Source organism: Lepisosteus oculatus, chromosome 2 (assembly GCF_040954835.1).
Source record: "Lepisosteus oculatus isolate fLepOcu1 chromosome 2, fLepOcu1.hap2, whole genome shotgun sequence".
Classification (NCBI taxonomy): Eukaryota; Metazoa; Chordata; class Actinopteri; order Semionotiformes; family Lepisosteidae; genus Lepisosteus; species Lepisosteus oculatus.
Genome location: NC_090697.1, coordinates 47,262,311 through 47,286,218, shown reverse-complemented (window position 1 = coordinate 47,286,218; position 23,908 = coordinate 47,262,311). Strand labels below are relative to the sequence as shown.

General features: G+C 37.9%; 1 protein-coding gene across 1 annotated transcript in view; it reads right to left on the bottom strand.

Annotated features, from left to right (window-relative positions):
- Positions 1-7,991: 7,991 nt before the first annotated feature.
- LOC102683495 (kinesin-like protein KIF3C) overlaps positions 7,992-23,908 on the bottom strand; it is a 78,489-nt gene continuing 62,572 nt past the window's right edge. The window contains exons 4-8 of the mRNA XM_006625854.3: positions 23,573-23,691; positions 22,125-22,241; positions 18,762-18,870; positions 15,122-15,300; positions 7,992-13,789 (exon numbers count right to left, since the gene is read on the bottom strand). Of these exons, the coding sequence (XP_006625917.3) occupies positions 13,681-13,789; positions 15,122-15,300; positions 18,762-18,870; positions 22,125-22,241; positions 23,573-23,691 (633 nt within the window). The 3' untranslated portion in view covers positions 7,992-13,680. The remainder of the gene's footprint in view (positions 13,790-15,121; positions 15,301-18,761; positions 18,871-22,124; positions 22,242-23,572; positions 23,692-23,908) is intronic.

Genomic DNA, 23,908 nt, shown 5'->3' with positions numbered 1-23,908 from the left:
TGGAACAAATTAAATTATTCTCTGTGTTTCATATTTTTGCCGAAAATGGAAAATTTCAAGAAAGCAAGGAAGACGGGTATTTTTATTTGCTATTTCTTTCTCATATAACATTTTTATATCATATTATTATAGGTGAAACTCTTTTGGCACATATTTTGTGGAAAAAATGGCCCTGGAGTTAATGTGTTTGTGTCTGTTTGTGCCCTACAATGGGCTGGTGTCCCTTCCAGGGTGTATCCTGCATTGGGCCTGTTTTCCAGGATAGGCCATTCCCTCCTGCAACCCTGTACTGAATAAAGCAGTTTAGAAAACCTGTGTGTGCTGCTGCCCCAGTACATTGTGCATTATGTGCAACAAGATTTGTGAGTGAGCCCTTCGCACATAGGAACAGTCTGTGCTTAGGAAGTGGTCTCTCCTCACTGAATGTTGGTCAGCTATCCAAAAGGCTGGGGTACCATTGTATGACAATCTGATTGAATATGGGTGTTACGTCCCAGTGTGTGTTCTGTGTGTGTTTTTTTCTATGTTCCACACAGCTGACCCTTGATTGTTCTCCCTTCCCCATTGGCCCACCATCACTCCACTGTTTCAGTATGATGTCATCATTAATTAGCCTCAGCCAATCAGAACACATCTTATTCACTATATAACATGGAGGCTTTCAGAAAGAAGAGGCCTTTCGTTTGACTTCGGTCCTGTTCGGTTTTGGTTCTTCGCTTCTGGTTATTGCTTCGGCTTCGTTTGTTGGTTTGTTTTGCTTTGTGTGTGTGTGTATTTTCGTATAGCTTCGGCTTTGTTGTTTTGTTGGATTTACGTTAGTTTCTTTGTACTTTCGTTTGTTTGTGTGTTCATCCTTGTTTTGTCATTACTTTGCCCCAGTGTTACATGTTCAACTTTTGTGTTCTTTTTGTACCCTGCTCCTATTTATTACTCTTGTTTTCCCTTATTTGTCTTCCTGGTTCACTTGTGTTTTTGTGTGAACTTTTGTATATAAGGTTAGTTTAGGTTGTTGGGTACACTTACACACTTAGTTGATTTTGTATTAGTACACTAGTTTAGTACGGGTGAGTGCCATTTGTCTTGTATGGTTTTGGGTAGTCAGTGCAGGTTAGCTAGGTGTTGAAGACGCTAAAGACCGTGTGTTTCGGGGTTTCTTTTGTAGTCAGATTAGCTTTCCCTCACTGTCCTAGCCAGCTCCATTTTGTTTGTTATTTTCTTTCCTTTGGCACCACTCTAGTTCCTTACCCTTGTTATCATACTTCCTAGTCCCTCACCAAAACCCCCCTGCTTCCAAAAGAATTATCCTAAATGTTACATCCCTTTTCCCCTAGACACTTGGGGTCGTAACAATGGGTGTGTTTCTTTTGGTTCGTGTGAAGGTACCACAAAGGTCTGTGGTAAGAACTGAAAGAGCAACAGCAAATATCCCAGCGCCTTTATGATATGGAAGTCTGATATGGGAGCTTTTCAGAAGTCCCAGCAGTCAAGCAATGGAAGGGTCTGGAAGAGGCAGGAGAGTGCACCAGGGACCCGGAGAAATAGTGCCTGGACAGTGCCACCTGTTGGTAGATTGCTGGCAGAGAGTTGCAAAGGCACTTCCAGTACAAGAAGCCCTCAAGGAATCAAGGTTATCATAACAGTTTGAAGAATTCGATAAAAGTGTACAGATGGCACTTTACCAGAACAAGGTATGTTTCATATACAGTTCCATTTAAGGGGTTATGTATTCAAAGAATAATGCAGAAAAGAATGGAGAACAAAAAAACAGCAGGCACAAAAGGAGGCATCTATGTATTGGCCAGAGACTTGTCTCCTGGAGTATAGGGCTGGAGTGGAGCTGCTGGTGCAGTCAGCAGCTTGTGGCAGGTGGATTCTCCACCAAGTTGCCCTGACCTAGACAACTGACCTAGCTCCTCTGGTGAAAAGGGCCATTCAGGTTGATGTTACTCCGGAGGTGGATAAGAAGAACACGTGCTTTCCACAGTGCCATCTCTCTCTGTTCTGACAGAGCAAAAGAGGTGGGGAGGGGTTTTCTTAACCATCTGAATCCTCTGCAAATAGGTGAAAACTGATCACATTTCTGCTTCCTTGCCTCTTTTGTAAACCTCTAGGTTTTGAAATACTAGTCATTAAATATTCCGAAATGTAAAAAGGCCAACTTGTTTACTTAAGCACTGACATTTGTGAAATGTCATTTGTCAGTATGACGCAAGGCATGTTTATAGTTTACCTACACCACAACAAGTGCATTTTGACATGGTGCTCACAGCAAAACCATGAAAGCTAAAGGAAAACATGGAAGGTAAAATATTATATATTGTATATTAATGTTTGGAACATTCAGCCTATCTTGAGGCTGCATGCTCAAATCAATTGGTTGGGCGTTGTGCGTTGCAATGCGCCCAAATTGTAATTGTATTATTTTTTCTAGATTACTGTTTGTAGTACAGTTACTGTATATTTCATTAACCCTACAGGAATAATGTAAATGTTATAAATGCACCATTAGTATGACTTCCTAATTTAAACTTCCATGATTTGATCTTCTGGGTCAATATTGTGTGATGGTTTGTAGACTAAACCAGTTTCCAAAATACGTCCAAATAAGTCCTTATCACAACTTGAAGATTCTGGTTTTCACTCTTTGAGATTCTTATTTCCACTGCTTGAGATTGTTTCAATATTCCCAAACCTGCAGATTCTGATTTCCACTCCTGAACAATTTTAATTTCTACTCCTGTAGTTCATATCTCCTCTGGAGATTCTTATTTTCACTCTTCAAGATTGTTACCTCTACTCGTGAAGATTATTATTTCCATTGCTGAAAATTCTTATTTATACCATGGGAGATCCTTATTTCCAAGCTACACACAGTTCTCTTTCTTACTTCAATCCATCGGAAATACTCCCAAATGAATAATTATGCCAAAGGCTCAGCCAACTGAATGAATACACACTTGTTATTTCTAATCACGATCTCTCAGTTCCCAGCCTCCATTCATGCTATGACAAGGCTAGTTGGCCATTATGGAAGTTTTGCTCCTTTTTACATTTCAGAAGAACAGATTTGTAGACCTCATCTCTAATTCAATGTCTACTATCCTAGAGACCAGCTATGGCAACACTTATTTTTCTGCACTGTGAAAGTCCATTCTTAGAGTTCAAATAATATCTAACTTTGCCTGTGTGGAACTAACCAACAAGCACAAATTGACTGTTTTTGTAGCCCTTACACCAGAAATATAGACAGAAGGACTAACACTAAAGATTCAGTTTGATCCTTCAAAGAAACACAGCTGAAAGATTTCTGTATCTCTGTGGAACTCTATATGAATATGGAGATGAAGGCAAAGTGGCTTCTCTCTTATCAGATGACATCTCCCTTATTAGATAAAATGCAGCTTCCCGTTTCGCTGCTCAATTGTGCCACTGGAACATCATTTTAATCTAGTAAATTGCTTTATGCAGTTACTATAGGTCCAGGTGAAATGGGAAGTAACAGAATGTTGATAGGTTCCCTATTACATTTTATTTAACAAAAATATTTTAAAGGAGTCCAATCAATGTGATATTTTGTGTAGTTAGCTTCTACTGAATTGCTGCCTAAGAAGGATAGGGTCCCTACTGAGTGTCCAAAGTCTTCATTCCTTTTCTAACATTAGTAGAGGTAAAATAATCCTGATGGTGAGGATCAGATCAGGATATAGAGCCGGAGAAAATGAGCAACTTAAAGCAAACCACCCAGCTTTAGCTTTGGGTACCAGAATCTACAAGGCACAGAGCTTTGAAGGGACATGTGTTGAATCTAGAGAAAACAGCCACAGTTTCATGTTTTTGGAGCTATTTAAACTCCAAAAATATGAAATAAAATCTACCAGGCATAGTTTGTTTATTACCATGCAAATCAATGGGATCAAAGGTCGTGTCCTTGTCAGCATCAGTTTAGAGGTTAGGTTCAGATCTGGAAGGCTACTTAGTGTAGTTTTGCAGCTCTTTTTAGCCTGATAAAGGTTTCTGTCCAATTTGGAGAGAATTAGTATAAATGAGGAAAATTATTCAGTGGTTGAAACCGGTGACCTTCCCTGACAACTAATTTCTATTGTAAGAAGTTTTTGTGTTTTGAGCATCTCTTTTAGTGTGTAATAAATATTTGTTTTTGAATGAATTGAGTTTTTATTTCTCTACCTATACTGTTCACAGAAGATTTTAAGAAGCCACATGACCCAAAGCTGATGCAGACAAACAGTATGTGCAGTGTGTTATTATTTATCTTTTCGAAATGTGCATGTGCTAGGAAGGATGGTGCCTGGATTGACTTACTCACTCCAATCTACACGGGAAGGCATTACAACACAACAGATGTTTTTGTTGTGAGAGTCTTTAGAGCTGCAAATTTCTTTAAATACAATCAGTGACTTAGAAGAGATCTGTATTCCAATTATCATTTCTACATTCGAATATTTTGGTTATTCCTCTTCACTTCAGGCTACACGAGTAATTGTGGATAGATATCACCATCAGTGATCATTTTTAATTTACTTAATTCAGGATTCACAAATTTACAGGGCCTTTCAAACGTATTCCTATGATATTCTGTTTTGGGAAATTACAAAATGAGGCCTGTGGTTTTTTAAACTTAACATATTTCACTAGGAATAACACTATCCAAAAATTTAAAGAATAGAAAGGTTTAATTGAGTGTTTTAGTCACGGTAAATCTGGCTTCATTTGCCTGGCGAAGGGTCAACCTCCTGGCCATAAGACAAGGAGGTTGGGAATCCCATGCAGAGAGGAGTAACCAACCAAGCCTACAGCCGCACAAGTAGGGATGGGGTGGAGGTGGGGTGTAGGCAAGGGAGAGAATTGCATGATGTATAGTTTTTTTAGTTTTTATTTATGTGAGCAAATGACACGAGGAATGATTACAAATTAGGAGGTTTATAGTACATGGCTTTGTCACCCCTCTCAAACTTTCCTCTTAATTTCCATTTATTCAAAACATGAAATCTAACACTGAAGATTCCTAAGGTTCTTCTAGGATCTTTCTCTCCATGCAGGCTCTCAGACTCCCCTAGAGCAACCACAGACCAACCTCCTTCATCACAAGTAACTAGAAGAAGAAGAAAAACACCCCGAGGATCTCTCCTTGGTGCCTGCGCAGTCCTGTCTCTCTCTGCCATGTTCCAAACTATAAACAAATTCCAACGGCACTAATTTCACAAATCAGCTCCGTCCTAAAAAGGAGATAAAAACTCAGAACAATATGATCCATTATACCTCAATTGGGTAGGATTCTTATATTCTCTTCCTGGCCAGCTCATCAACTCTCCAGGACCACGACACAGGAAGTGAAAGAGTTGCGGTAATGTCTGGATGATATACAGACATGAACAATTGAGGGCAACTTGTGGACCATGATTGTATGCAGTTTGCCCAGGTTTCACAATGCACTACCCCAGATTTATTTCTCTTTGTCCATTCTGGGTCCGATCCCAGAATGGCTCAAACCTCCAATTGATTAGCGTCAAACAGTGCGTCACTCAAGCTGCGATGACTGCCAAATTCTGCACCCATTACATTAAACCTCAGTTAGGTTCCTTTCTCTTTGAAATTGTACTGCATTAAGAAGTATTAATTTCAAAGAGATGAACTGCTGATTAATATGGCTGACATATCCTTCAGTGTGGTGCTTATTGGACAATATTCACTTCCTCATCCATGTGATACACATGGCTAGAGACATTGCTTTCCCTATGCTGATTTTTACTGGAAGCGTAAAAAGCTTTTCATCGGCTCCAGGGGAAATTCCTTTGGGTGGCTCTAGATTATACGGATTTGGGATCAAATGTCATTATTATGAAATTAAGTTATACTGTATATGCCAATCCTTTGTCAATGGTGCTAACAGGCACTCTCAGTATTTGTCTTAGTTTACTAATACTAGGGATACTTGCCAAGAGTGTTCACTTGCAACTGTTCTTTGCCTTGTCTCTGATAGCTGAAACTGTGCATCACTTCATTATCTCTGTCTCTGTTTAGTACTGAGTCTGTGTTTGCACATTGCTCTGTGGTACAGACATACATTACTAATATAAATATATACTCTATATATAACAGTTGTCAGTCTCTGACTGTTTTTATTGATTTCAGTACACTGACGGTGTCCAATTGAAGAAAATCACAAAGCCTTTCACATAGTCTTTAAGATTTAATTTCTACTATTGTTCTCCTTGGAGAGTGTAGATCACAGTTTGTTCCCATAAATATGTACTTAATTAAACTTTAGGACGTAGTGGAAAGATTAATGAAATCCCAGATGATGTGGCATTGCCATTCTCCTACTTTAATGTACAAAGGTGTCCATATTACAGGAACTGTTTTTCATGGTGATGGTCTTCGTATGATGCAGGTGTTGCATGGCAGGTAGCTGCAGGCAGTGTGACACACAGAATCCAAACCCAGGGCTTCGGCCTTCTTTGTGGAGAGCCGAGGAGAGCCGAGTGAGAAGGAGACGGGCAAGTTAATGCCAGGGTGCTTGGGGAATCAGGCAAAAGGGATGACAGGAACAAGGATATTGAGGGAATCAGGGAGATGGGTTTCACCGTGCTGGAAAAAGGGACGGTTTTCTGTGGTTGGGAGAAAGAATGTCAAGAACAGAACTGATTGCCTGATAGTTCACAGTAACTCACAGTCAGAGCACTGGTCTAGCAGTCTCTCAAGCCTTAAATGAGATGGTTAATCAGTGGCTTGGTTAGAAGATTTGCTGCCTTATTGAAAGACAGATAGACAGACATGTGGCCCGTTCTCGCTCCCATTGAGTGGGCTGGAGGGCAAGCACTCATGAGATTGCTGCAGTTATCCGTGGCAAACGCAGGTACAAGTCACTCCCAGGCATGGCAACAGGATCTCAGAATTAGTTACCTGTCTCTTCTTTCTTTTTTTATTTACTTACCCTATTCTGCAATGTGTACTGTACCTATGACATCCCCTGGGTCATAAGGTTGTCTATGCAATTTCATGCATTATCTGCCAGATTGGAGTTGCAAAACAAGAACATTGGCTTCTTCTATTTGGATTTTTCATTTAGAGGTTTCAGACAAGCCTTTAGCACTTGTTACTATTTGGAATAGGGATTTGAATATTACAATTGAAAAAATTTGGAAAAAATATACAATCAGCCACTTAAATCCTAATCCCACTTCAATATATTACCGATTGTACCTGATTCCTTGTATTCTCTGTCATAGGAAATGTGTACTATTCCCCTGTGTAAATTCTGACATTTTACCTTTTACACTTTTTGTTTTGTCTGGGTTCTGGAGACAAGTGTCTTGTACAATGCCCATTATTCTAGGCAACACTTTTCTTTTCGTGCTCTTGGTGTTCCTGTTAAATGATAACTACAGTCTTGGTCTTTAAGACAGAGTTCCTTTGCTGACCTCAGCCCAACTAAAAACCTTTCTATCTTTGGAGACCTTCTTCATGGTATTTGTACAGAGATTTCTACTGCTTAGATTCAAGTTGCTGGGGGAAGTGGGTATGATGGAGGTGACTGCAGTTTTAGCTCAAATCCTTCAGAGTCTCTTTGTGGGATACTCTGAGTATTGGCAGAATCCCAATTGACTTGCACCAGCAGTGGAAATTTGACTTTCGACTTGGAAACAAAGTTGAAATGAGGGTTGGGGCAGGCAGATCTTAGGGGATATCTTATTCTCCCACATCCAGATGTGATTTGCATGAAACAGGTGGATGTGTATCTGTATCTTGATTTCCTGATATTTATTGCAAATGGTTATTGCTCTTTTGCACTTTTTAAATAAACATGTAATAACTCATTTTTTAAAATGCCTAAAAAACAAAATTGGAAAAAACTGTTAACTTACAGGAAGCCTTTCTTATGAAACTTGTGTGTCAGAAGCATAAAAACTGACAAATCAATGTAATAGACCACAAAAAAGCACTTTGATGCAATTAAGAATAAATCACACAACTTTTCAGCAAATGTTTTTATTTTTTTTGCCGGTAGTGCTCAAGTAATTGTTTTCAGTTTTCAGCAATATAACAGAATCGCAGATTTCAGTAGCACAACCAATAAAATAGCAACAAAAAATAAATAATAATAAAGTCAAATAAACAAAAGAAACTAAGAGAAAAAGGTCTGGCCACCACACAGTCATTTCATTCTGAATCCAAACTTGTTGTTATGGAAACAGGCTAAGAAATTTGGTCCTTTACCAGGCCCTGACCTCCTCCACTCTGAAGCTGCACTGCAGTTCACGATTTTTACTGGAGAATCCAACAGTCTCTCACTTAATTTCACCAAAGAAATCCAAAAGTAGAGAATTCACAGAAGACAAGGGTAAAGAATCTATAGCAGAACAGACCCCACACACAGAAATATTGAAACCCCTGTATTTTACATAAAAATGTTGTTGTCCTGCCCCCACCCCTACACCCCTGCCAAAAAAATCCTATTTTTTATTTATCCAAAGCACCTTCAGTATTTACAACGCTTTGTGGATATTTGTGCTAGCAAGACAGTAAAGAACTTTTTGAGGCTGTGCGAAGTAGTAGAGAATATAAACAATCATCTTTTCTCATGTGAGTCTTAATTATGTGAGTCTTTTACAGAAATATGAAGGGGTAAAAAAATCTCTGATGAGAGTGGTTAATGAAGGATATGAAAATGTATTCTTTAAGATCTGGATAAAAGTTTTACTTCCTTTTTCTGTGTCTGAATATTTTAATAAATGCATTGTAAACATCCGTTTTCAGTGAGCTGGCTGCTGTTCTACTCTCATCATACCTAGACAGGAGGTTTGACCATTTTTACCAAAAAAGAGCTCATTTGCACCCAAACAAAAAATATATGAATTTGCGGATGGCCTGAGATCAAACTAATCACAATGGGAACTGATGTAAATGGAATAACCAGAGAATTATACAGTTTCTCACTTTCGTATCACTCACTCATGACACAGTCAAGACTCAATATGTCATTATCAGTGCAGCTAAAACATAGCACTTGGTCTTCAAACCCTTAGTAAAATCCTCACATTTTACGATCAGCATAGAATCATGGTGTAACAGTTGTATGTACTGTACGTTCCCAAGGCATGAACAAATAAGGATTTCATTACACAATGGAGATGTTAATAAGTGTTTTGTTTTCTGCCATCGTATCATATCATTTAGGTTTGCCAAGATGCTCCACAGTACCTTGCAAAAGAATTTAGACCTTTGCATAGATTTCAGATTTTCTTGCTTTAAAGCCTGCGGTCATGACAATTTGATGTAGCAATTCATATTTGTTATATACAAAATGTACTCCACATATTCAAAGCATAAACCAAAAAGAAAGAAGCAGAAAATTAACATGAAAGAAAAATGGAAATGTCATGGTTGCACAAGAACACTAAATGAAGAGCTCAAACTGGCCTCTGTGTGAATGTCAAGCAAGGATTCAATCATGAAGACCAAGGAGCTTTCAGAATAAAGACCGTTAATATCTCTTTATGTGTGGTGACGTTTATCATTAAGAAGTGGAAGATAACCAGGCACTGTCTAGATCAGGCTGTGCCTACACACTGAACAGCCAGACAAGGAAATAACTAGTTAGGGATGCCAATGTGAAGCCAACAACAACTTTGAAAGAGTTACAGATTTTTGTAGTTGAGATACTACAAGAGAAAATGCCCATGAGTCAGCAAAAAAAAAACATCCTGCATCGGATGTTCTTAGCAAAGCACCAACATTGTAGTGCAAACATGTGGTAAACATTTTTATGATCAGACGAGACAAAAATTGGTCTAAATATAATGTTTACATCTACCTCAAACCCAGCATAGTTCAGCCCTCAGTCAACACCATCATTACTCTCAAGTATGGAGTTGGCGGCTTTACATGATGATTTTGAATCTCATCAGCAAGGACTGGGAACCTTGTCAAGACTGACCGAGGAAAAAAGCATGCACATGTATTCACCTTTCAGCAGAACAATGATCCAAATTACAGGGTCAAACCTACACTGGGGTGGCTTGAGAAAAAGAGAGTAATGTGTCTTTAACTGGCCCCCAGTCATAGCCCAGACTTGAATCCTTTTGAGAATCTGTTGAAAGATTTAAAAACTGCTGTCCGTAAGTGATCCTGAAACAACTTGAGAGAGGTTGAGCAATCTGTCGAAAAGGAAGGGCATAAATTGCATGAATCCAGTGTGCAAAGTTGATAGGGACTTATCCAAAAAGATTAGCAGCTGTGATTTTTACCAAAGGAGCTTCCAACAAAGACCAAGTCTGAATATTTATGCAGTGAAAATATTTTTTCTCTTTACTTTTGGCTGACATTTAATGTAAGCTATTTTATCCTTATATTTATTCTTCAGTTTGAGGACTGAGGTCTTGAATTAAATGTTCGGTTTAAAAAATGTATATGCATCATTTTATAGTTTCATAAAATGGCACAGCAAAGGATGTGTAAATACATTTGTAAGGATATCTGTAAAGCTTGTGCCATCTGATACTAATGATGGATTAATATATATTATGTTTGTTTTCTAAAAAGTGTATGTGCTCATCTTTTAAACACTTTTGATAAATAAATGATTCAAAAGACCCTGGAGATGTGACTTATCATACATACTAGAAATTACAAGGACATAAACGTCAGACACTTTCTTTTATCAATTTCAAAGCCAGAAGCTTCAAGATAAGTTATTTTGGAACAAAAAAAAAGTCTAAATGGTTACCAGATGTCCATTAGTAATCTCTCAATACTAAACTAATCATGTAACATTTGTTTCAGTGCTCCAGGAGGTTAAGGAAAAAGAAAATTAAATATAGTGTATTGGACTCAGTAGGAATATTCACAACATACTTTGGATGTGACCTTTCTGATCAAGAGGATTAGCAGTTGTGTGAACAAATGTTCACAAACAAAATGAATTATTCAGAAACAGAATTACTCTGTTTAATTCTTATTGCATTGCTCTTTTAACTCACCCAATATCCTCTGCAATCCCAAATGTATCAACCTTATCTTCAGTCTGAATTGCCAGAGGTCCATCCCATATCATTTTACCCAAGGTCCACTTTACTATTTGACATATCACATTAGGCCCAATGCATAAAAGCAAGCTTACTTAAATATTGAGTTTCCTGTGCTCCACCAGAAGTATTTCTTATAGTCTTTTTCCTTTCTATGAAATATGATCAGGGATTAAACAGTCACACTCAGTATAATGGCATTTTTTGCAATGGACTAATGATATTCTCTATAGCTCACAAGTGACTTTCTCAAAGACAGGAAAGGAGTGCCAGTTGCTTCAACAGGGACAGATGTTTCAGTCTGTCAAAATCTGTAGATCCTAATCTATTCATCTTTTGTATGTTGAAATTTTTCCTTTGCCCACACATGGTAAACAAGTTTTATTTTCAAGTATTACCTTTCTTAAACTATTTTTTTGCTACTTATTGTATTCATAAACTTGCCTAGATGTGCCTATAACAGAATGATGAGTTTTTCACTGACGTGCAGGTATTGAAAATCAAAGAATAATGATTATTTTATAAAACATTATTCACATGACAAAATGGAATGTACACATCAGTTCCCACATGTCCACCACCACTTTTCTCTCAGGTGAAGTACTACAATACAGTACATACATCACATGTAATTTTATATGTAAGTACACAAATAATGGAATATATGCTGTATATATGTTTTTTTACAACTCTCAAAGGAAGTTTTGCAGGACATAAGAAATATTGACACTCATCCTAAGTCATTTCTGGCCAACGGACAGCAAGAATAAAGGCCCACAAAGCTGAACCAGGCCAGAGGTGTTTTATACAAGGGAGCGTCATAGTGTAAATTTCAATTGCGAAAAATGAACTAGAAGACACAAATGGGAACTATATAGAAGTGCATTTAAAACCAAGAACAGGAGGCCCTTCTTTACTCAAAGGGAAAAGGGTATTCTCTCCTCGGTGAAGAATCACCAATTGTTAATCAGCTTTGCTAACTGACTGCTATCCGGTCAGAGCCATCTGACATTTTTCACACTGTGAACCCCACACTGCTTGTGCAGCAGAACTGGTATCAACTGGAGGAGTGACGTGACTACCTCTGACAGCACAGCACGCACACAAACTCTTAGCAGGACCAAGAGGACGCTGTTGTGCAGCAAACTGAGGATATTTCAGCATATTCGATGGATTGACAAAGGGTAGACTGGAAGTAGCAACAGCTGGACCACGGTGCTCTGATTACTCTTCGCCCTACAGCTATAACTGGTGGAACACTCAAGAGTCCCATGGATGAAAAGCTACTCTTAAAATCAACTTTTTATTTATTTTGTGAAAAAAAAACAACTAGCCTATTTAGTGTCAATACCAGAGGAACACAGCTCCTGCTCTGAAGGATTACAGTGCAGTGGGTTTTATGAGTCTTTTTGCATGCATCCCTAGCGTCTAAACAACTGGGTAAAGGTATCAAACTGGTCCAGTTAAGCCAAATATGACAGCAATTAGTTTCAGATCTTTTCAGGTCTGTTGCCCTCCAAAGCTGTGGATGTGCTTTCCTGGTTTATTCAAATCCCTCCACTGAATTCACTTGAAAAGAAGAGAAAGCTAGTTTGCACACCGGAAGAAAGCTCCACAGCCAAAATGGTGTTTTATTTTCTTCTTTTTTAACTTTTATAAATGGAATTATCCTTAAAACACCGGTTTTGGAAAACATTCCTTAGATTTAATACTGTAGAAGTCTTAAGTACAAGCTGTTGTTTTGCACTTCTTTTTTAGCATGTTAGGTTGTTCACCTATGACAATGGACAATGAAGAAAGAGAGTCTGCTTGTGCAGACAAAAGACCATTATAACAGGACTTTCATCCAGGAAATAAGAAAATTAGGTGAAAATATCACCTGATTGGAAGAACAGTTTTTTTCTCATATTTGTTTTTAAATATGTATAAGATGATTTTCATTAACAATTATGGTACTTGATATACTAGTCTCTGCCATTTCCAGAATGAATGGGATTAATAAACTTCCACAAATGTTACATTTTATTCTTCAGTTTTCAAATAAATAACATAAAATAGCAGTTAACTATTGGCTGTTCAAGTAACTTCAGGTGCATGACACATTTCTCAAGACAGTAAGTGTTCTTAGAAAAAAAACCCAGAAAACCCAAGAAGAAAAACTCAAGACCATTGCAGCTATTTAGAACCAGGGTTTCCCCAGTTAAAAACCTGAAGCTTTTCAAAACAGTGCGGTTCGCTCTTCCAGTAATTTTACATTTTACGCAAGAAACCTAAAAATTGCTTGATTGCCTCACAATGTTTACTAAGCACAGCATTTTACCACCATTTACTGTACATTTAAGGGTTGGGCTTTTGTACTGTACGTCATCCACAAGCTAATGAGGTTAAATACAATCTCTGTGTTGTAATGAAGAGCTTTGCAGGCCTCGGTAACTGGCTCAGATGAAACCTCCATCCCGAAATACCGTTTTTTATGCTTAGTAAATCATTATGAAGAACCTAGTAGCTCCTCTTGCATAAAAATAAGACAACAGAAACTTCTTAAACCACAGGACTCATTGGAAGCTGGCAGCGCCTGAGCTATAAGCAGGCCGTACAAGCCTCGTGTGACTGCTTTCTCCACAGGAGGAGAGCAGGCTCACTGGTGGGAAGGAGCTGCGGCCCCCTGGGAGAGGGGGAAGTAGGGAGATCCAGAAGCCAGGGAGAAGCTTGAAGATGAGGATGAAACTATTCTTGGGGCTTGACACCTTGAAAGAAGAGAGCACAAGCAATGGACACCATATTATTCTGGCTGAAGAGGGAAGTAGACAATACCAGAATGAAGGCCAGGTGATCAAGAAGTGTCGTACTTAGATTCCTAAAATGGACACATACAGTACATATAACAGAACCCACCCTTCAACTGGTGAAAACTTAGCACCGCTTATTTATGTGAAATGTTCATATTTTAAATTAATGTTGTGAGCTTTATGCATTATAACACAGAATACAAAGACGTTTATCAAAAATATGTATTTTTCTTTTTTTTTTCCTTTTTGAATGGACAATTTGTTTTCGACAACCAAATGTATGAACTAAATTTATAAGGATTGTATGCCATTGTTTACACACTTTTAACCACAGTAAAGCAATCAATAATACGAATAATGTAATTCAGAACTGTAGGCTTTCTTTTACTTTGCAACTTCTTGGAAACATCTGGTAGTTCTTTTTTTGTTCCTCTCCCCAGCAAACGTTCACAAGCAAGCAGTACCTATTGAAGCCAGTCTGTGCTAATGTAGTTCTTACCACATTTGAAGAAACATTAGCATCTGCACTTTCATCAGGGCTATTTGCCAAATCTCTGCTGGATCAGCACTTTTCACACAAAGAATTTACTTCAAGAAACTTCTTATCACTACTGAATAGTTTGGAATTTCCTCCATAACCTTGTCATTTTTCTGAAACTGTGATTTCTATACTTCTACTCCTTGGCCCTGACTTTCCTTCTCAGGGCCACAGTGTTCATAGATCAAACTTAGATCAAACTCTTCAATGATGCCAGTGCCTATACCTACGACATATAGAATGCAAGGCAATGTGGCACGTTTTGAGAGGATGCCTTAATATCTAACAACATTGTAGCGAATCAATCTGGTACTATGTTATGCAAACCTTTTTGACACAAAAGCAATTATTTTATACCGACTATTTTCTTTGTTTCTATAATATACTGTATTGTATACTCCAGTCCACCTAGTATAAATGGGGACCAGGATTCTCTTTCGTCCTCTTAACACCATGAAAACCAGGACGAGTTCTGTCCCAATGAGTCACTCTGGCTCAGATAGACAGATGATAGATACTTTATTGATCCCGTGAGGGAAATTGCAGAATTGCTGACAGATATGTCAATTGCTCGTTTATTTACACGTATTCCTTTTTAGTGGTTCTCTATATGGCTACCTGTTAGTCAGGAAACAGCACTCAATAGGAAAGAAGAGAGTGGAACAACAATTTGCATACCACGTGGATAGATGTTTCTGGTTTATCAGACCTAAGTGGTTTGAGGACTCTTGAAGGCACCCTGTTTCACTCACCATGAGCGTGACTTCCTGACGCGGTTGGCAGCGGTTCTTTCTCTGTAGGCGGCATTGTCAAGCAGCAGGTCTCTGCTCAAATGGTGGGCCAGGTCATGCTCTGGCAGAGTTTTGGGGAAGTCTAAATGGAACACCGCTGGTGGCGTCACATCCAGCTCCAGGAACATGATGTTCTCAGCCTGAAAAAAAAAAAGCAAACATTCATGATAGATTCAAGATAGAAAGCCATTCCTCGCTCACGCTGTCCTGCCCAATTCTTTATTTGTTAGGCTTTCTAATGCTTTGGGCAAAGGAGTGCATCATTTAATTAAAATCCAAGATAAAGCAACACAATTGTAATGAAGTGATGGAAAAAGATTTTGTACATTATTAATCTACAATTTGGACAAACGTTTTCATGGCAGTTCCACATGGGAATAAATATCTGTGGTCATCTTGCAATTCAAGCCCGCTTATAAGTGAAGGAATGAAACACAAATTGGAAAAGTTCATGAATGCAAAAGTCATTTAACTATTGCACTTAAAATTCACACAAATAAGTATCATAACTTATAGCATTTATAGGATTTTTAAAACAATAAGTAAGTTTGAAAACACTGATCTTAAATTACTTGAGATAAAGAGAAAGAAATATATTTACTTCAGGTGTTTTTGTTGATACATATATCATTTTTATCTTTTAATCAATATAGACATAATACAAAGGCAAACAGAGTTTAAAGAGATATGTTGTTAAATGCACAGAATTCAAATCAACAGATGTTAAAAATTGCACAATACAATACTAAAGCCTCATTGAGAATATTATGCACCATTTTTGTCACAACATTACCAAAAATATTACTGCTCTGTAACCCGCACAGAAGAGATAAGCAGGTATACTTATAAAGCGTGTATAAAGCGTCATACACTGAAAGGCTAAAGAAATTATTTTTTAAGGATTGAGCAGGGAAGAATATGAGAGGACCAGATTTAAGTATTCAAAAATCCTCCAAGTCACTACCTAAATCAATTGTGATACACAAACCAAATGACATACAGTAGATGTAAACCAGAGGGAAATGTATTTATGTCAGAGAAGAAGATGTATTTTTTAGACAAATGGTTGTGGGAGTATAGAACAAGCTACCCAGCTATCAGGTTGAATCCAATAGTATTAGGTAGAAGCAATGGTGTCTTTCAAGAAACTGCTGGACAAATCCTTGGATCAATTCACTACAGGCAATGAAATTAACTAGATGGGCTGAAAGGCCTCCTCTCATTTGTAACCTGTCTTATGTTATAATTAGCTGGTGCCCAGTGAGGTGAGAAATGGATTACACACAAAGTTCCCTGATTATGGTTCTATATCAATCACTCATCATGTTAAAAGGAGATCTCACAAACCCATGTAGTTTGGCCACAGAGTGCAGAACTAAATTCATTTACAAATTTAAAACATCCTTTGGAAAATATATGGAACAAAGACAATATTTTGAACGACATATTTATCATAAAATTACATTGGGAGACAAGTCTTCGTAGGCAGCTAACAAAGATTGATTGATTGACACCGTGGACTGATATTGTTTTTCCCATATACCCACAAATCTAATAGTATATACTGTACACTCTGTTGTCAGTCTCAAATCAGTCAATATACTCCTATTTACTGTACTAAATAAAAGCGGCTTTGACCCAGATTTATCATATTTTTCAGTTAAATCAGTAATGATGCATTACAGTAAGACTTCATAACTATATGCATGGTTACAGTTTATGTCGTTTATCCAGATTATGCTACGTGGATTGGAGGGAGAGATCATGAGCATTAATTTAAGTATCAACAGTCATTTATTCCGCTACAGAGCTTAGGAGAGCAATGATAGAGATGTGTCTGATAGCTCTGTGCTCAACATAACAAGTACAGAAATGTGGAAAAAGGGTTTTAGCCAGGTAAGAGTTTTGAAGTGCTGACTACATGCAGGGCTCCAGTTGTATTGGTCATGGTCCTGTTTAATCTGAGACAGTTGTGCCTGGGCCTCAATGGGATTGAGTTTATCTTGTGCATGTAGTTTTCATTAATGAAGCTAAGACTAGTAAAATACTATATTTTCAAGATTCATAAAGTTGTTTTTTTCTAAATGAATTTCAAATAACAGCTCTTGGCGTACTGTAAATCAAATTTGGAAGATTTTTAATGTTTCCCATATACAGTATATGTATCTGTATTTGTTGCAACAGTAAACATTGTCATATCAAAGCAATATTTTAAGCAATAAAATAGCTTGCAATATTAATGACAAATACAGTACCAGTAATGTTAAGCATACTGACTAAAGCACATACTGGTTTATTCTGTTTGTTAGAGGCAGTCCATAGCTGAAAAACTGAAGCACAACCTAGTCCAATAAAAAGATCATTACACTCCTTAACCCATAAAAAAGCTATTATTTGGAAAGCAAAGTGATGTGTTGTTGAGTTATAAGATTTAAAACAAAATAAATCTTCAGTGTATTGAGCATTCCTAAGGCAGTGTATACTGTACATCTCAGTCTTTGAATTCTTTAAACTCCTTATCTTGGTCTCTATAATGTCACACAGGGGGTATAAATGCAAATCAATTTTGTATGGCTACCATCAGTGTTGTTGACCTCAAGACTGTTCTTCTTAGAAGCTATCGCACAGGTGTGGAATGCCTGTGGATTTTTTTCAAATGTTTACAAGCTCCCTCCACAGATCTGAAAATTTCTGTGGTGGGTTTACCAGGAAACAAAATAATGTATTTGCTTATCCTGAGCTATTATGTCTATTTCTTCTCCGGTAAACATCTGAGTGAAATGCGGATTTAATTCATTATCCATTTACTGATCATCATCTTACCCTTTCACAAGTTTATCTCCAGTAAGATGTCTTTGAGACATCTGACTCTGCCCTATACCGTTGTTTTTCCACTCTGTAGGGGCCTGTGACTGAAGCAAACTGTCAAGCTGGCATTCTTTGTCAAAGCTTTCTGATCTTGGCACCAATTTGCTGCTTACTGTCCGACCATCAAATGTTTCAAACTGGGGAGATTGTAAGTCACTGATTCCATAGCCAAATGACATTTCATCATTCATCACACACTCTCCTGGAAGTTCATTTATATTTTTACAGATATATACTGTACGGCTTATTTGTTCATACTGTCAAAGCAGCTTTAGTCGATACATTTATGTGAATAACTGACTGGTCTTTTCCCAAAATTAATTCATATATATAGTTTAGGCATAAGCAGTATAAAAAACATCTTCCTGTCGTTAGAAATAAAAATCATTTGCACTTGGCAGTGTCTTTTTTGCAAGGTCTGCCAATAGCAGACCAGCCATAATCCCCTTGTGCTTGCTTTGTTAGTGTTGACTGGCAGAGTCTGAGTGTGGTGGCATTTAACAGAAAAGCCATCTAAAATCAGTGCTCTTTTTATCCTTCTCCCTAAGCTTACAGGGCTAAAATAAGCTTCATTAACACTTAATATATTTTGCTGTATGGGTCTATAATACCAGCTGTGAGATTTTAAAGGAATCTGCACATACACTCTTTGTTTTCTGAACTGAAATAGAATTGGTCCATTCAAATATCCCTAGGGTCTGTTTCTACCAAATAACCCTCCTTTATCACCTACCCGGTATCTAGGGTGAGCTCCCATTGCTATGGCAACCCGTGCATACTGGCTGATTGGTCTCTTGTAGCCCACTGCTGAAGCCGGCCTTCTCTTCATCTGAATATTTTTGCTGGAAAATAAAGACGCAAATGTTTTATTACAGAATGCGGTGCAACTTTTTTTGTGTGTGTGTGTTTATGGCTTCACAGAAAGGCCAGAACATCAGCAGGTTTCTGGAGAGTAGGTGGAAAAAAATATAGGTCTATAAAATTATAAAGAGCTATATTTTTTCAACAATATGTATGCTCAGAAAAGAGGAAAATAGCTGTCCTGTGAGTTGCTTGTTTTTACACAGCATATAGGATTTCCACTTTTAGGGATGACGAAAAGTCAGTTTATAAAACAGATAATGGATAAAATAAAGTGAATAATCACATTTGAACATCAGACCTAAGGTGGTTGGATATATTAAACGAGACAGGACACATCATGTGTGTGTTGAGGAAAAAGCACAATCCAATTTCTTTTTAATTAAAGTCTTCAATTAACATATGTTGTCAAAAATACAAAGCAAAAAAACTAAAGTGGTCTAAACAAAATACAAAGTATTTATTATCACGCCGTACCAAAAAAAAAAGGCATAATTTAGTTCATCGGGTAAAAGCATTCAAGAAACAGTTTATTTAATCTTGTGAGAAGCCAGAAGATGACATGCTCCTGTGAGGCTGAACAAACCAACTGTCTGCTTGAGGGAGCCAAATGACTTATTGATCAAATCAGGAACCACATTCCAATCAATCACTCAATTATTCTTCCATCAAAAAACTATTTATGCCTCGGAGATCTCAATTATGAGCAGAAAGAAGGGTTTTAGTTTCAACACATTTGTATTTTGAAATTGTACAACCCTTTTCTTCCCTTTTTTCAATATAGCCAACTGAATATACAGATATGCAAATCTAGGGCTGCCAAAAAGCCCCATAATCCTCAGATACTTTGAGAGAGAATGGGATTTTAAAGTTTTCCTGGAACTGAACTATAGTAAATTAACATGTAAATTGAGCACTGAATCTTTACTAAGTTAATGTACTGTACAGTGCCTTTTGAACTGTAAAATCAAAATTGTTATTTTTACCTTTCAGTTGAGCAATTTGTATTTGTGATCATAAGATTTATATGATTGATTAGTACAATATAAAGGCCTTTCTATTTAAAGTTTGGTGAGCTTAAGGGGATACAGACTCCATGCAGTTATTATCTCAAAGGGAATGCTAAATTTTACACTCTGAAATTCTCTTGAAGGGAAGGTGCCCCAACACTTCGTCACCTGAAATCACTGGACTAAGCACAAACAGTATTTATCAGAATGATCAAATCTTTTCATGGAGGTGCCCCCAAATAAACCGCATATTATCCTCACCTCAGTTATCAACAGAAAAACTGAAGCATAGTAATTTCAACTCAATATATGCTTGCTTCCTGAGCCTCTGATCCACATGTCAGATGTGAGCACTGCTTTGATGTCTCCTCTCTGACCTTGTCAGAACACCACAGTGAGAATGACACCACTGTGCCCTGTCATGGGAACTTGCCAGCTCAGCCCTCAGGCATACTGGTAAAGGCTTGCTGAGTTCCAATTTACTGTTGGAATGCACAAAGCTAATGTGCCTCAGTACCAGGAATTTAACAGGGGAGTATACTCCAGACAACAGAGCTTCTAATCATTGCCTGTAATGCTAAACACATTGTTACTCAGCACCTTGCATCGATATTATTTCGCAAGATTTATCACTGACACAAATTAATATGGAATGATTTTACAAAATTAAATACAATCTTCAAAAATACTGAACTGAGATTTACTTACATCTCTAATTCTGTGTTTGTTTTTAGCACAACAAACAAATTGCACATTAAAGATAGGGGCTACTGTATATCAGTATATGGTGTGTTTATTATATTTTTATTTCTACTGTATTGTTACAGCTTTAGGTGACTGAGAAGTGCCTCTAAGATTTTAGGTAAAGTTTGTGACACTTGGCAGAGCAAACACTTTTAGCTTCAAAGCAGTTGAGATGTGGGGGGTCCTTTGATCAGAAACCATCGTAAGGTTCACCTTGGTATACCTAGGCAAGTTAGGGGTTAATGATTGTCAATGAGCAATACAGAAAAACACCATATAAGATCACATTAAGAGCACAGAGAAAATGACAAGAAGGAAAGAGAGAACAAGAAAGGAAGGGGAACATCCAGAAGCAGGGATGGAGAAGAGAGGAGCTGGAACCAGAAGCTTATGTCAGGTGAGAGCCCCTACTTCATGATCATCCAAACAAAACCTGACTGGAGCTACGTATCTGAACCTTGGTAGAGAGAGTGTGCTATTCTGTACTTTTAGAGAACTTGGTTTCCTGGGTTAGAGATGTCTTTCTTGCTTAGGGTGCATTTTTAGAATAGGTACATACTGTAGGTTCCCATTTAATTTTTAACATTCGGAGTGCAGAGAGAGAGATTTTAACTGCAGGATGTATTGTACTGCATTTAGTTAGGAGGCAGCTTATCTCTCATGTGGCCTCTGTAGGCATCATGTAAGAGTTCAATAGTAGAAGTCAGTCCGGTTTTCTGGGTGATTAGAATGTTAGGCCTTTGAACCACCTTGTTTGTACATTGTGTAGACATAGTAGCTTGTGTGTTGTATGCTTTGTTATGTGTAGTATAGTTTGTGTTTTGTCATTGTTAACGTCAAAAGAAGAAGAAGAGCATTCCCAGGACACAACTGGACCTTTTTGACTGACGTTTTTCATGTACACCAACAGCAACAGAGACAAAATGCAATAATATTTGTCTCATCTGTTGTTTTGAATACCATGTTGAGATTAAGATTGTTTCTCAGAAAAAAAAACAACAACAAGAAAAGCATTCTCTTCATGGTTGGGAAATATTGAGACCTCTTAGATAATTATAGGCCATGTGTGCACAGCTCTAGTCCTGGAGGGCTGCAATCTGGCAGGTCTCTTTAATACTTCCAAAACCTAAAGAACTGGGGAAAGTAGTTCATCTTGCTCAAGTCAGACAATAATAAGATCAATTTGGTAATTTAGAGTTCAAGTGGTATGAAACTACAGTCCACTACAACTAGAGTTGTAAACCCGTTACAGGCATAGAAAAACAGTTACTCGCCCTTTTATCCATTCCCTGATATTTATGGTCTCAATTTGCTACAGCTAGTTCAATCAAGTGAAAATTCTGTATGTAACAAAATATGATCAACTTTGACTTTTCCTATGAGATCAAGCATAAACACTGTATAAAAAAATCAGCTGCAATTTGGTTTCTAATTGTTGTTCTTTACCTTACTTCCACGTCAAAGCAAAATCTGCAACTTACTTTCCAGCAGGGACAAGGGGCTGGAACTTCCACTGATCCTCTTCTGCATCAAAGACAAGCCTGTTCATGATCTTGTTCTTCTCCTCCGGAGGAATGAAGTTTTCGATGATAAGGTACCTGCAGCCCAGGAGATGTTTGTCCAGTTATGAGTCAAAGCCAAAAACGGGAAACTGTAAAATTACATCTGAATATTTCCTGACACCCATGGCTTGACTGGAATAACAAGCTAGGTAACAGAACGTGTGGATAGGGTGAAACATTTTCAACACTCGCTAATTTCATGTAATTTAAATCAACCTACATGAGCTGCAGAACTATTGCAGATTTGCATTTCAGCTTTAGAAAAAACAATTCGGAACTTTAGGATTTCAACAAAGAATATATGAGGAAACATTTTTTTGAGACACAATGCATTTTGCATTTGTGTTTCCGGAAGCAAGGGAACATTTTCAGGAATACATCTGGCTTCCAGTCTGAGAAACACTGAAAGAAAACAGATCGCTTTTGGCCAAACAGGAAAGGCACTGTCAGCATTTTATTGGTCATGGGATTGCAACACTGTCTACAGCAGATACTCTCCTCTCTCTTTGTGAATATGGAACCAAGCTCTGTTTCTGCATTTCCTCCTTTTCTGTAGTTTAAAATGTAATTAGAAATTCAGCAACACACAATTCAATAAGGTAGATCCATATTGAAGTTTATGGGGAAAATGGCCAAGTGCTGCTTAGCCATGTTTCCTCTCAATGTTCTCTTATAACATTTCCTGAAAAATCATATTTCCTGAAACAAGTTTTGTTTCTACAGGCTTTTTATGCTATGGTTTTACTCATTTATTCCTCAGAACTGAAAAAGAGAATGAGGAAAACTTGAGGATGAAATACTGCCTCTCACATACAGTATACCACCTTTACATGTAAATATTTCCAAAGCTACATGCAACATTCCAACCATCCATCCATTTTCTAACAGATTTATCTAATACAAGGTTGTGGGAGTGCCGGAGCCTATCCTAGCAAGCAATAGGTTCAAAGCAGGATACACCCTGAATGAGGAGCCAGTCCATCACAAGGCGCACACACACAGATATAAACACAATCATACACACACTTAGACAGGGGCCAATTGTCCCAATATACCCAAAAGCCAATAAACCTACCAGTATGTCTTTGGACTTTGGGCAGAAACCCAGGTGAAGACAAAGAGAACATACAAACTCCACACAGATAGCACCCAAGGAAATGAACCCAGAGCCCCAGTGTTGCAAGGCAGGAATGCTAATCACTGCGTCACAGTACTGCCTCATATGAGAAATTATTTAACTTTATACTTTATAAACCATTATGTTTTGAGTTGAGTAATCAAATGAAAAAAAAAAACAGTCTCCTCGCTAGCTATAATGGATTGAAAGTCCCCCTTGTCTAATTTGCGGATCTATCACCGAAACTCACTTGAATTTGAGCTCTCGAGTCAGCTCATTCTGGGTCTGCTCCAGGTCCTGCCTGGTTCTCACGTGTTCATCATGGAGGTCCTGTATCTCAGCCTTCACGGCCTGAAGCTTGGAGTACAGCTAGACAAAAACAAATCAAAGAGTTGTGTTGCCTAGTATAAATGGCCCACGGTCAGCTCTTATTCAGATCACTTTTGGCTGTCAAACTCTTTACATCTGGCAGCTGTTAAATCACCAATCACCACAAATGCACAGATGCTTTGATACACTGTACAGCTTGTCTGAGCCTCAGGAGTCTGCCAGAAATACACAGACAGGTCCTCTAATGTGTTCTACT